Source organism: Andrena cerasifolii, unplaced genomic scaffold, assembly GCF_050908995.1.
Source record: "Andrena cerasifolii isolate SP2316 unplaced genomic scaffold, iyAndCera1_principal scaffold0173, whole genome shotgun sequence".
NCBI classification, from domain to species: domain Eukaryota; kingdom Metazoa; phylum Arthropoda; class Insecta; order Hymenoptera; family Andrenidae; genus Andrena; species Andrena cerasifolii.
This window is the reverse complement of record NW_027485066.1, coordinates 43855-59742: the sequence shown is the minus strand read 5'-3', so window position 1 is coordinate 59742 and position 15888 is coordinate 43855. Positions and strand designations below refer to the sequence as shown.

Here is a 15888-nt window from a genome sequence, read left to right as displayed (position 1 = left end):
CAACGAACCAACGAACCAACGAACCAACGATCCAACGAACCAACGAACCAACGAACCAACGAACCAACGAAACAACGAACCAACGAACCAACGAACCAACGAACCAACGAACCAACGAACCAACGAACCAACGAACCAACGAACCAACGAACCAACGAACCAACGAACCAACGAACCAACGAACCAACGAACCAACGAACCAACGAACCAACGAACCAACGAACCAACGAACCAACGAACCAACGAACCAACGAACCAACGAACCAACGAACCAGCGAACAAACGAACAATCGAACCAACGAACCAACGAACCAACGAACCAACGAACCAACGAACCAGCGAACAAACGAACAAACGAACAAACGAACAAACGAACAAACGAACAAACGAACAAACGAACAAACGAACAAACGAACAAACGAACAAACGAACAAACGAACAAACGAACCAACGAACAAACGAACAAACGAACAAAGAAAGAAAGAAACAAAGAAACAAACGAACCAACGAACCAACGAACCAACGAACCAACGAACCAACGTACCAACGAACCAACGAACCAACGAACCAACGAACCAACGAACCAACGAACCAACGAACCAACGAACCAACGAACCAACGAACTAACGAACCAACGAACCAACGAACCAACGAACCAACGAACCAACGAACCAACGAACCAACGAACCAACGAACCAACGAACCAACGAACCAACGAACCAACGAACCAACGAACCAACGAACCAACGAACCAACGAACCAACGAACCAACGAACCAACGAACAAACGAACCAACGAACCAACGAACCAACGAACCGACGAACCAACGAACCAACGAACCAACGAACAAGCGAACCAACGAACCAACGAACCAACGAACCAACGAACCAACGAACCAACGAACCAACGAACCAGCGAACAAACGAACAAACGAACAAACGAACAAACGAACAAACGAACAAACGAACCAACGAACCAACGAACCAACGAACCAACGAACCAGCGAACAAACGAACAAACGAACAAACGAACAAACGAACAAACGAACCAACGAACAAACGAACAAACGAACAAACGAACAAAGAAAGAAAGAAACAAACGAACAAACGAACAAACGAACAAAGAAAGAAAGAAACAAAGAAACAAACGAACCAACGAACCAACGAACCAACGAACCAACGAACCAACGAACCAACGAACCAACGAACCAACGAACCAACGAACCAACGAACCAACGAACCAACGAACCAACGAACCAACGAACAACCGAACAAACGAACAAAGAAAGAAAGAAACAATGAAACAAACGAAACAACGAACCAACGAACCAACGAACCAACGAACCAACGAAACAACGAACAAAGAAAGAAAGAAACAAAGAAACAAACGAACCAACGAACCAACGAACCAACGAACCAACGAACCAACGAACCAACGAACCAACGAACCAACGAACCAACGAACCAACGAACCAACGAACCAACGAACCAACGAACCAACGAACCAACGAACCAACGAACCAACGAACCAACGAACAAACGAACCAACGAACCAACGAACCGACGAACCAACGAACCAACGAACCAACGAACAAGCGAACCAACGAACCAACGAACCAACGAAACAACGAACCAACGAACCAACGAACCAACGAACCAGCGAACAAACGAACAAACGAACCAACGAATCAACGAACAAACGAACAAAGAAAGAAAGAAACAAAGAAACAAACGAACCAACGAACCAACGAAACAACGAACCAACGAACCAACGAACCAACGAACCAACGAACCAACGAACCAACGAACCAACGCACCAACGAACCAACGAACCAACGAACCAACGAACCAACGAACCAACGAACCAGCGAACAAACGAACAAACGAACAAACGAACAAACGAACAAACGAACCAACGAACAAACGAACAAAGAAAGAAAGAAACAAAGAAACAAACGAATCAACGAACCAACGAACCAACGAACCAACGAACCAACGAACCAACGAACCAACGAACCAACGAACCAACGAACCAACGATCCAACGAACCAACGAACCAACGAACCAACGAACCAACGAAACAACGAACCAACGAACCAACGAACCAACGAACCAACGAACCAACGAACCAACGAACCAACGAACCAACGAACCAACGAACCAACGAACCAACGAACCAACGAACCAACGAACCAACGAACCAACGAACCAACGAACCAACGAACCAACGAACCAACGAACCAACGAACCAACGAACCAACGAACCAACGAACCAACGAACCAACGAACCAACGAACCAACGAACCAACGAACCAACGAACCAACGAACCAACGAACCAACGAACCAACGAACCAACGAACCAACGAACCAACGAACCAACGAACCAACGAACCAACGAACCAGCGAACAAACGAACAATCGAACCAACGAACCAACGAACCAACGAACTAACGAACCAACGAACCAACGAACCAACGAACCAACGAACCAACGAACCAACGAACCAACGAACCAACGAACCAACGAACCAACGAACCAACGAACCAACGAACCAACGAAACAACGAACCAACGAACCAACGAACCAACGAACCAACGAACCAACGAACCAGCGAACAAACGAACAAACGAACAAACGAACATACGAACAAACGAACGAAGAAAGAAAGAAACAAAGAAACAAACGAACCAACGTACCAACGAACCAACGACCCAACGAACCAACGAACCAACGAAGCAACGAACCAACGAACGAAGAAAGAAAGAAACAAAGAAACAAACGAACCAACGTACCAACGAACCAACGACCCAACGAACCAACGAACCAACGAAGCAACGAAGCAACGAACCAACGAACCAACGAACCAACGAACCAACGAACCAACGAACCAACGAACCAACGAACCAACGAACCAACGAACCAACGAAACAACGAACCAACGAACCAACGAACCAACGAACCAACGAACCAACGAACTAACGAACAAACGAACAAACGAACAAAGAAAGAAAGAAACAAAGAAACAAACGAACCAACGAACCAACGAACCAACGAACCAACGAACCAACGAACCAACGAACCAACGCACCAACGAACCAACGAACCAACGAACCAACGAACCAACGAACCAACGAACCAACGAACCGACGAACCAACGAACCAACGAACCAACGAACCAACGAACCAACGAACCAACGAACTAACGAACAAACGAACAAACGAACAAAGAAAGAAAGAAACAAAGAAACAAACGAACCAACGAACCAACGAACCAACGAACCAACGAACCAACGAACCAACGAACCAACGCACCAACGAACCAACGAACCAACGAACCAACGAACCACCGAACCAACGAACCAACGAATCAACGAAACAACGAACCAACGAACCAACGAACCAACGAACCAACGATCCAACGAACCAACGAACCAGCGAAGAAACGAACAAACGAACCAACGAACAAACGAACAAAGAAAGAAAGAAACAAAGAAACAAATGAACCAACGAACCAACGAACCAACGAACCAACGAACCAACGAACCAACGAACCAACGAACCAACGAACCGACGAACCAACGAACCAACGAACCAACGAACCAACCAACCAACGAACCAACGAACCAACGAACCAACGAACCACCGAACCAACGAACCAACGAATCAACGAAACAACGAACCAACGAACCAACGAACCAACGAACCAACGAACCAACGAACCAACGAACCAACGAACCAACGAACCGACGAACCAACGAACCAACGAACCAACGAACCATCCAACCAACGAACCAACGAACCAACGAACCAACGAACCAACGAACCAACGAACCAGCGAACAAACGAACAAACGAACAAACGAACCAACGAACCAACGAACAAACGAACAAACGAACAAACGAACAAACGAACAAAGAAAGAAACAAAGAAACAAACGAACCAACGAACCAACGAACCAACGAACCAACGAACCAACGAACCAACGAACCAACGAACCAACGAACCAACGAACCAACGAAACAACGAACCAACGAACCAACGAACCAACGAACCAACGAACCAACGAACCAACGAACCAACGAACCAACGAACCAACGAACCAACGAACCAACGAACCAATGAACCACCGAACCAACGAACCAACGAATCAACGAACCAACGAACCAACGAACCAACGAACCAACGAACCAACGATCCAACGAACCAACGAACCAGCGAAGAAACGAACAAACGAACCAACGAACAAACGAACAAAGAAAGAAAGAAACAAAGAAACAAATGAACCAACGAACCAACGAACCAACGAACCAACGAACCAACGAACCAACGAACCAACGAACCGACGAACCAACGAACCAACGAACCAACGAACCAACCAACCAACGAACCAGCGAACAAACGAACAAACGAACAAACGAACAAACGAACAAACGAACAAACGAACAAACGAACCAACGAACCAACGAACCAACGAACCAACGAACCAAAGAACCAACGAACCAACGAACCAGCGAACCAACGAACCAACGAACCAACGAACCAACGAAACAACGAACCAACGAACCAACGAACCAACGAACCAACGAACCAACGAACCAACGAACCAACGAACCAACGAACCAACGAACCAACGAACCAACGAACCAACGAACCAACGAACCAACGAACCAACGAACCAACGAACCAACGAACCAACGAACCAACGAACCAGCGAACAAACGAACAAACGAACCAACGAACCAACGAACAAACGAACAAACGAACAAACGAACAAACGAACAAAGAAAGAAACAAAGAAACAAACGAACCAACGAACCAACGAACCAACGAACCAACGAACCAACGAACCAACGAACCAACGAACCAACGAACCAACGAACCAACGAAACAACGAACCAACGAACCAACGAACCAACTGTTACGTTCGGAACGTAAAATTTTTCTTTTAAGTCAGGGTATGCATCAACAACGCCTAGCGTTATGGGAAATCCCTCGTTGATCATACTCCTGCCTATTAATTAATAATATTTTTGATAGAACAAAAACCCCTTTTCTTGGAACGTCGTCGTCTCAACGTACTGCCGTCCCGCGATACAGATAAGGCGGTGCTGACGCAGCGGCGTTCTCACCAGAGAGTCGTGTTCGGAAAGACCCAGTGATTCTCCTTCTGTGCCGAATCCGTTTTATGTAAGCGGCAGGGTTGCGCTTCAACAATGCTTTGCAGCATTGTGGGAGAACCCTCGTTGAGCACACCTCTGACCGTCGCGTTAAACATTGTAACATAATCAGTAACGGCTACAGCGGGAATGCGCAGACTGGATCATTTCTTAGAAGACTGACGAAATTGTATGCTCTACATCCGGTGCAGGGGACCGCGCCTTCCCACGATCTTGTCGCATGTGAATTAGTAATTAATTAAAAATTGTTGTTAAAATTTGAATACCCAACACAATTTCTGATAGTCAACCGACTGTGGGATTCCCCTAGTCAGAAATTGTGTATATGAAATCATGAACATTAAGGGAGGACCTTTAGCTGTGCGAAATTGTATGTGAGACGTCATGTTTTCCTGTGAGTACAAATATTCCGTAAAGATTGATCATATATTTGAATCGGGAGTCTGATGGATGGACGTGAAAACGCACACACACACCGCCTCGTTAAGTAGACGGGCCCATGGTAGCGCGGCCGAGCGATAAAATGCAGCGTAAGCATTTTCGGTACGGACCCACTGTGGTCGCTGCCGAGAGCGTGAAGCTGCGGCACTCTGTGACGATAAATCGTGAGGTGCGTGTCATTGGGTCCGCGAAGTCTTATAGAGCTAGAGTTCTCCGGTCTACTGTGTAACCGCGTGAAAGACTCAACTTTGCGAAACAATTCAAATCCTAAACTTTTCAAAACTAATTATTCGCTTAACTTACTCAGTTAATAATTTAATTTACATTATTTCCGTTTCAATTTATAATTCAAATCAAGTGTGTGTGTGTGTGTTTTCGCGTCTAATCCTTCTTTCTGATTCAGGTTTATCAGCGATCCAGAAAGTTTTCCAAAACTCAAAAAGCAAATTTAAAAGCAGATTTACATTTATATTATTGCGACTGTCTGGTGAGTTCCCTTTCTTATCTTTTTCTTTACCACTTATTTGGCACTGTTAAAGTTTAATGCATCTAACTAATAATTTCTGACAGTCAAACGACTGTGGGATTTCCCTAGTCAGAAATTATAATCAATTATATTAGTACCTGAAGTTTATACAATTATTGATCGATCATTTCCATAATTTATGTTATGTTCTTTTGATTTCATCCGTTATTCAACATTAAAACTTTATTTATACTCAAACTCTACTAGTGAATTACCTATCTGATTCCATTGAAAAGACCCGTATGGGACTGAAGCAACGATGATCCCAAAATCTACCCCTTCTCCTTCTGAGAAGGTACCTAAATAATTATTAACTAAAAGAATCGACTGTTACGACTGCGGCGAGCTTCCTTGCTTTTTCTAAATCATAAACTCAATCCAGCAATACTTGATAGTCTAACGACTGTGGGATACCCCTAATCGATATTGCGTCTAAAAATCGTGCCGCTCGAACACTAAAGGCCGCGGCACGTAACAGATCTGGTGGCAGCGGTGGGATACCAGGAATTTTCTTGCAAGAATTCCTGGGTGCTCATATTCATTGAAATCAGATAGAATTATAAAAATTTTCCATTTTACAAAATTACACAATTGTTAATGTGGTCGTGGTAGCGCGGTGTTTTGTTCCTATTACAAATAATTAAAGATGTCTCAAGACGCAAGCGCAATGATGACCTCCATGGCGGAGTGCTTGACTATTCAAAATAGTACTTTAAATATTCCGTACTTTGATGGGAAGGGCGTTCCTCTTAAGGATTTTGTACAGGATGTACAAAATAGCGCAGCATTAGTGCCTCCTGCATTAGAGGGCTCGTTTCTAAAATCAATATTAGGAAAATTGAAGGGTTCAGCTCGCGATAGCACGTATGGAAAAACATTTACTACAGTTAATGAACTAATTAAACATCTAAAGGGTAGATTCGCACCGGGCAAAAATTATCCTTACTATCAACACGAAATAGAAAATATTCGGATGAAAAAGGACGAATCAGTTAGCGATTTTTATGACAGATTAAACATATTAATTAGCAGAGCTCGAGTTGCGTTAGAGGATAGTTATGGGAATAATGCAGAACAAATGTTATTACCATTAAAAGAATGCGGATTGGAAGCTTATATTCGTGGACTTCCAGATGAAATAGCGCGCTCAGTAGATGCGCGTGACCCTAAAACTTTAGAAGATGCGAGAAAATTTGCAGCGCGTATAGAAACGCGAATGAAATCCGGAATATTACCATCGAATGAAATCCAGAAAGTATCATTTAATCAGAATAATAACTATTCTAGACCATCGAATTCTTACTATCAGGATTACGCTAATCGCCAATCCATTAACCCTCCTCGCTATCAAAATTATGCAATTCGAAACGAAGAAGAGAATCGCACACGTTCACCGAGTCCCAATCCTGACGTAACCGGATCGCCAGTAGGAATTTTAAAATCCCCATCACGCAACAGGGAACCATACAATCATTATTACAATCCACCGGGATTTCCTCCACATCCGTACTACTCGCCTTATTTCTATCCGCCAATGCCATATCCTAATTATTACCCGTATGATCATTATAATACAAACAGTAATGAACCACCACGTTCAGCAAGAGATAGGTATTCTCAATGGCCTAGACCAAGATCTCCATCTCCTATTCCTCCATCAACGAGACCGAGTTCTCCATATAATAGAAATACTAAACCCGAAGATAGAACCGGTCATTTAAACGCACAAATGACCCGACGGACGGACGCGACGTCGAGTCATTCGGAAAAGGAGCGTCATGCAACAGTAAAATTTCTAGCAAACCAAGAAAAATTGCAACGGTAGAAAAACCCGAATCCCCACTAGTAAAAATGATGGGTAAAGAGCTGAATATGGGTTGTGCATATTTCCTCGTAGATACAGGAGCAGATATAAACGTAATCAAATTAAGCGCCCTTGACGACAACGTTTCAGTCGCACTTCATGAATCAGTTGCTATCTCAGGAATAACTCCGGATATGACAGAGACTTTAGGTACCACAATAATTACATTATTAGGCAAACCCGTAAAATTTCATGTCGTAAGATCTTCATTTGTACTGCGTTGCGATGGTATATTAGGTAAAGAGTATCTCACACAAGAGCAGGCTGAAATCTCCTTCGCCCATAACACATTGGTAACACGAAGCGATCCTATTAAACCCATACCTTTTATTGGCCATGATCCAGTACCTCGTAGTGTAAAACCCCGACTTTTGTATTTAAAAGCACGTACTAGAAAAGCGGTTGCCATTGACGTTACGAATCATGATTTAAAAGAGGGATATCTACCTAAAATTGAAACTATAGATGGTTTGTACATTGGCGAAGCTGTTGTGTCTGTAAATGACCAAGGCGCATGTCACGTCTTTGCCGTTAATACGACGGATAAGGATGTCGAAGTCGAAATTCCGCCACAAGAATTAATACCATTCGAGTACCATAACTTCCCCGAAGAAGAACAAAATTATTTCGATTCTGATACAGAAGATGAGACCTTGCCAATCGCGGAAGACAGAGTTTTAGAAATCATAAAAAAATTGCGTCTCGATCATTTGAACGAAGAAGAACGGGATCATGTAATTAAAATCATTAAAGAATTTCCAGAACGATTCCACTTGCCTTGCGATAAATTACCATGTACCTCATACATTAAACATAGAATCCCCACAGTAGATGATGTTCCTGTGAATACGCGACAGTATCGTTTTCCTCCGGTTCATAAAGATGAAATAGAAAAACAGGTTCGTAATAAACTAAATAACGGAATAATAGCACCTTCAAATTCACCGTATAATTCGCCCATTTGGATTGTTCCTAAAAAACCGGATTCTAAAGGCAATCTGAGATGGAGAATAGTCATAGATTTCCGTAATCTTAATGAGAAAACCATTGGCGATGCATATCCATTACCGAACATTACCGATATTCTGGATCACTTAGGTGAAGCCCGATATTTCTCTACGTTTGACTTAGCAAGCGGATTTCAACAAATTGAAATGGATCCTAAAGATAGACAAAAAACAGCCTTTACAACCCCAAACGGTCATTATGAATACATCCGAATGCCGGAAGGTCTCAAAAATGCTCCAGCGACTTTTCAAAGGCTAATGGATCAAGTCTTACGCGGGTTACAGGGTGTAGAAGTTTTCGTTTATTTGGATGATATCGTGGTATATGCCAAAAATTTAGAAGAACATGAAAAGAAAATTCGTCGTTTATTCATGCGTTTGGCCGATGCTAAATTAACTTTACAACCCGATAAGTGCGAGTTCCTCAAAATAGAAGTTGCTTACCTAGGACATGTTATTAGTCACTCAGGTGTAAAACCGGATCCGAAAAAGATTAGTGCAGTAAAGAATTTCCCTCGTCCGAAAAATCAGAAAAATATTAGGCAATTTCTAGGTCTAGCAGGATATTACAGACGCTTTATCAAAAACTTCGCAGAAAAAGCTAAACCACTGTCAGACTTGTTGAAGAAAAATTCTACTTTCACTTGGGGAAAGGAACAAAAGAAAGGATTTCTGGAATTACGAAAAGCACTTTGTAAAAGTCCCATACTTCAGTATCCAAATTTTAATAGTCCATTCACCTTAACTACAGATGCGTCAGACTATGCCATAGGCGCTGTACTCAGTCAGGAAGTAAATGGTCAAGATCTCCCAGTTGCATATCTTTCGAGAATTTTAACTAAACCGGAACAAAATTATTTCACTACAGAAAAGGAATGTTTGGCAGTCCTTTATGCCATTTTACACTTCAGACCATATTTATATGGCCGTAAATTTACCCTAGTCAGTGATCACGAACCGCTACGATGGATTAATTCAATAAAAGATCCAGGGCAACGATTGATCCGCTGGCGACTAAAATTGCGAGATTGTGAGTATGAATTTATTCATAAGGCAGGAAAATTAAACACAAATGCTGATGCCTTATCAAGGAATCCAGTCATAGTAAATGAACTATGTTCGTCTGATGATTTCAGTTTATCGGATTCCTCTGATAATACAAAGTCGGAGTTAGCACCTGATTGCCCAAAATTATTACCAATAAATAAACCCTCCACAACGGGCAAACGAATCCCGACATCTTCGGAATTTGAAGCTTCCAAACCTAAGGAAAGAATAGCTAGTTTACCAGGAAAACCAAAATTAGGGAGACCAGTAAGTTCAATATCTAAACCGAGGATACCTGTACCTTTAGATACCAGTGCAATAGCAACTAGAACGCGAGCAAAGTTTCAAGCTACTGAAGCTCCGGGACCATCAAGAACACAAGAATTAGGTAGATCAAAAGAACTTTCTCTAGTAGAGGACGTCGATTCCGATGACGAACAGTCAGATCCGCCCATATTCCGTCAACGTAGGAGTACACTGCCGAATCTGGGATTTCATCCTAAACAGATGGTGGAGAATCCTAAAATTCCAGATTCACAAAGTGCAGTGGCCGGTACGGAATTGTGGGAAAAAGGGAGCGAGTCCGAAGTAGAGAAAACTATTGCCATTAATTTACCCGAAGTTCGCGATAGTGATACAGATGATCAGAACAAACAGAAGTCCACATTTATAGATTTAGAAGAACTACAAGAGTCTTTTAATAGATTTGAAAAATCATTATTAGATAAAAGCGCTCAATTACAGGAACTTGAAGAGGAAATAGTTTTATTAGATGCCCTTTCTGAAGGAGACACTTTAGATGAACGTAGACAGGAAATATTACAAGATTTGGATCCATACGATGATGATACTGGGGACGAAGAGTTAAATAGACGTATAGAAAAATTATTACAACAAGCTAGAGATTCTGAAAAAGGTAGTCAAATTCCAAATCCAAGGCGTGAGGAAACAGCCAGTAAAGCACCTCAGCTGAAAAATATTCCGGAAGAATCAGAACTAGAAATAACTGCAACAAGAGTGCCTGATAGCACAATCGTTAACAGGCCTTGATACAGTTCAATCTTACCTACCCCGACTGTAGATCCAAACCCTATAGCACTTTCGACACCATTTCCAAATTCAACGGTTGATCGAACTCCCAAGGAGGGAGGTAGGCAACCTATCGTTCAAAAATCTACTCCTAGACAGCTTTTCCCACAAATCTCAAACTCATCATCCATATACATCCCGGACGCTGATTACATACCTCCGGATCTAGAATTCGAATCTCGCAGCAAGCAATACAAAAGTAAAGACATCGTAACTTCTACGAGACAAAATCTAACGTATTACAGATCAAACTATGTACATTTCATTTCGTCCGATTGTGAACTTGTTACACCAGTGAGTATATTGCTCTCCGACCTAGGCATCATCAATGCGAACGACTTAAAAGAGGCAAAGCCCAGAGTGGGACAAATACTAATAACAAAGCGCGGTAAAAATAGAATATTTAGTGTAGTCGTAAAAAGAAAACATTTTGATAAAATTTCTACTCGGGATTTGGAACTTGGGCTACAGAACCTAAGGAAAATTCTTTTAGATCTAGATATACGGGGTCTAAGAATCTCACAAAATGGTGACTTTACGGACGAATTACCTCAAGGTACGTTAATAGAAATATTAAGGAATACATTTGAGGATAGCAATATCGAAATAGCCCTTTGTTACGGAAACACTCAGGTGCCTCCGGAAGAACTTCGTCTGAAAATCATTTCAGAGTTACATGAAAGTTTGGTAGGAGGACATAAGGGTTTAACAAAGACATATTGCAGAATTCGAGAACGATTTTATTGGCCAGGTATGCGCAACGATATTCAAAATTATATCCGTACTTGCAATAGTTGCCAGAATCAAAAATTAGTAAGAACTAAAACTCGTGAACCAATGTTAATCACTGACACTCCCTTGGAGCCATTTTCTAAAGTATCATTAGACACTGTAGGTCCTTTACCCACTACTCCCAGCGGGAACAAACATATACTAACTATGCAAGATAATTTGACAAAATATTGCATAGCTGTCCCTGTTCCGGACATAAAAGCAGAAACTATAGCTCACGCACTGGTTACTAACCTTATATTGCAGTATGGAACGCCACGCGCAATACTAACGGACAAAGGGACTAGTTTCATTAATAAGATAATTCGGAACTTAGCAAAAATCTTCAAAATTCAACATGTCACTACATCCGGGTATAGACCCCAAACCAATGGTGCATTGGAAAGAAGTCACATAGTGTTAACCGAATACATTAGCCATTACATGAATGATTTTGACGATTGGGATAGATTAGTACCCTTTGCTATGTTTTCTTATAATACATCTGTCCATGAAGCCACAAATTTTACCCCGTATGAATTAGTTTTTGGCAAACTTGCGCGTTGCCCAAGTTCCTTCCCGAACGACGAGAATTTAGTCACATACAATTCCTATTTACATGATTTAATAACGCGACTTTCAGAAATGCAAGTAATAGCAGGACAAAATTTAGTTCAGGCAAAGGAAAGATCAAAAGTGTACTATGATAGGAACGCCCGACCCTTCAAAGGCAAAATAGGGGATATGGTACGTGTTTTAGTAGAACCAAAAAGGGGAAAATTCGCCAAGCGCTATCACGGACCATATAAAATTATTGGGATACTAGAAGGAAACAATGTTTTGTTAAGAGATGAAGCTGGTAAAATGCTCACCAAACATGTCGATAAATTACAATTAAATTGGAGTCCTGATTGATTTGACTGATTCAGGTTGACGCTGACCCGACTTAGAAATGCAAATTGATAAACAGTTAGCTTTGAACTATAGTTTAGCAATGAGTCAATATTCAGAATCTGTTGAAATTTCTTTGAAACATTACATTACTGCAACGCATCGCTTTATCACGGCTTTGAGTACTGCGCGTAACGGAAAATTACATACATCGCTATTGAGCGGATATAGTTTCAAGACAATAACAAACTGGAACGCACATCTGATTCTTTGTATGAAATTGAAGCCCAACCAGAGGAAATTGGAGAACATCACCGAGCAAGAAAATCACATTTGTCATTGACGTACGGAACAATAGCGGCACAGGCCTTGATTATAATAGGATTGATGGTCTATTATTTCTGGGATCCACTGAAGAAATTCAAGAATTGTCTATTTCAGAAAACAGACCACCGTTACCTATTCAAAGGGCGATGATAAACTGCTAGAAACATGTATACTTAATAACAAACCCTGACAGTCCAAGGACTATGGGAATTCCCTTGTCAGAACTTGTTGTTAGTTACGATTCTTCTTATGTTCTTTTCCTTCTTCGACAATGATTTTGTTATTTCATAATTTTGGTCTTGCTTTCTGTGACTGTCTGTACACTAGCGAAATGGCATCGTCCAGTTTCTCCCGGCCAGAGATTCTCGATCGGCGACTCTTCGTCAGCCGTTTGGCGCCGTACACCAAAAAGGAGAAACTGATGGAGATATTTCACCCGTATGGAGTTGAACATGTGGTGGTGCTGCGGAAGACATCAGGGAACAATGCTTTCGTGACATTTAAGTCTATAGACGGAGCAAAGAAGGCTTTGGCTGCGGCGGACGTAGGAATAATATGCCATAAGAGGAAGCTAAGGGTGCTGATGGCGGACTCGTGGCACAGCACCAAGTTAATTCCCCCACGACCTGACGTGAACCCATTCCCTGGGTTTGATTTGCGTGAGCGGATTCCACTCCCAATAGAATGCATCTCTAAAATTGCCAACTATTTGCCGTTTGCTGACAGGAGCCGTCTAGAGATGGTCTCTAGAAGGTGGCGACTCGGAAGCCTCGCCTCGTATCACGGTCTTCGCCATATCGACCTGAATGACTGGTGCTGGCCAAATGGATGGGAAGGGACGATAGTGAGCACTAAGTCATTTTACTGGTTCCTGAAGAGAGCAGGTAGTCAGCTAAAGAGCATACGGATAGATGAAGAACCATTGGCAAAATGTTTGAGACCCCAAGTTATCTCCATTGCCATAAGAAGTTGTCCAGAACTGCAAGCAATAGATCTAACTGCTGTGACGATCCGGCCATCGACCTTGAGAGACCTGGAGTCGGGGGCACCACGTCTTACTTGCCTCAAACTGGGGAAATGTGAGGGTCCCGTGGATCCTGAACTCTTTAAGGTCCGGGCCCTAGCAGGAATTCTAAAGTCTTTCTGTCTTACGAATACGGACATCACTGGGAAGTCCCTTCCGGCAATCAACAAAAATTTAGAAACATTTTCTCTCCACCGATGCGAACAACTAAAACCTTCAAACCTAGCAACCACTCTTCAAGGGTTGCGGAATCTGAATTATTTAAAGATCAGTATATGTAAAAATTTAATAGACCATAGTATTTTGCAGGCGTTAATTAACAACTCAGACCTGCAGACGACCCTAACAACCTTGGAGTTGCACTTCTGTGGTTTCGAGGAGCCCATGCCTGAAATGGAAATGGAGGAAGGCAACGAGGCAGTTGAAAGGGGAGATTTTGCCGAGCTGGAGCTGGGCCCGGTAGAGATGGCTGTCTCTTTCCCCTCAAAATATCGGAGTATAACAACCCTGAGTCTTACCTTCTGCGGATGGGTTGCTTCTGGCCTTGTCTCAGAGATTGGCCTATACATGGGGGAAGTAACATCTTTAAATCTGAGTGGTTGCACAAACATCAAAGGAGAATTCGTTCTGGAACCACTCCGGAAATTGGAAAAACTAAAAATCCTAAATATCAACTACATGCATCCGACTGTCGGGGGGTGGATGCTGCAATTCCTCAAGGGCTTGGTAGAGGTCCACTGCAGAGAAAGCCAAGGTATCACTGATGAGGACATTTGTGGGTTGCTACGGCAGTGTCCAGAAATAGTCACAATTGATGTGGAGAGCTGCCCAACCGTCAGTAAAACCGTACTGGACTGTGCGTACGAGGTGGTGACGCTCGGTGAACGGACGGGGCCAATACATCTGTATGTCGGAGGCACCACGATTACGCGATACACGCGGTACAAACCTAACCATCATCTGCGCGTCATTCACGACCTAATATACGAACCCCTATTTTAACCCACTTAAATTGTAACGGGATTGCATTGCGTCAATGTGCAAACATTATGGGAATTCCCTAGTCCAATGCAACCTGAGCCTGTACGTCCATATACATATACGATCATAAGCGCTACCGTACCTTATACCTTCAGTATACATCGTCGGGGACGACGATGGTTCCAAGGAGGGAGGGATGTTACGTTCGGAACGTAAAATTTTTCTTTTAAGTCAGGGTATGCATCAACAACGCCTAGCGTTATGGGAAATCCCTCGTTGATCATACTCCTGCCTATTAATTAATAATATTTTTGATAGAACAAAAACCCCTTTTCTTGGAACGTCGTCGTCTCAACGTACTGCCGTCCCGCGATACAGATAAGGCGGTGCTGACGCAGCGGCGTTCTCACCAGAGAGTCGCGTTCGGAAAGACCCAGTGATTCTCCTTCTGTGCCGAATCCGTTTTATGTAAGCGGCAGGGTTGCGCTTCAACAATGCTTTGCAGCATTGTGGGAGAACCCTCGTTGAGCACACCTCTGACCGTCGCGTTAAACATTGTAACATAATCAGTAACGGCTACAGCGGGAATGCGCAGACTGGATCATTTCTTAGAAGACTGACGAAATTGTATGCTCTACATCCGGTGCAGGGGACCGCGCCTTCCCACGATCTTGTCGCATGTGAATTAGTAATTAATTAAAAATTGTTGTTAAAATTTGAATACCCAACACAATTTCTGATAG

The 15888-nt window shown here is 42.6% G+C and overlaps 1 protein-coding gene across 1 annotated transcript; it reads left to right on the top strand.

Moving 5' to 3' along the window:
• Window positions 1-13471: 13471 nt before the first annotated feature.
• Window positions 13472-15069, top strand: LOC143378086 (uncharacterized; the record flags this gene model as incomplete). Its single annotated transcript, XM_076829926.1, has 1 exon — window positions 13472-15069. A coding segment is annotated over exon 1 (1598 nt), but the record flags the coding sequence as incomplete, so codon positions are not given.
• Window positions 15070-15888: the final 819 nt, after the last annotated feature.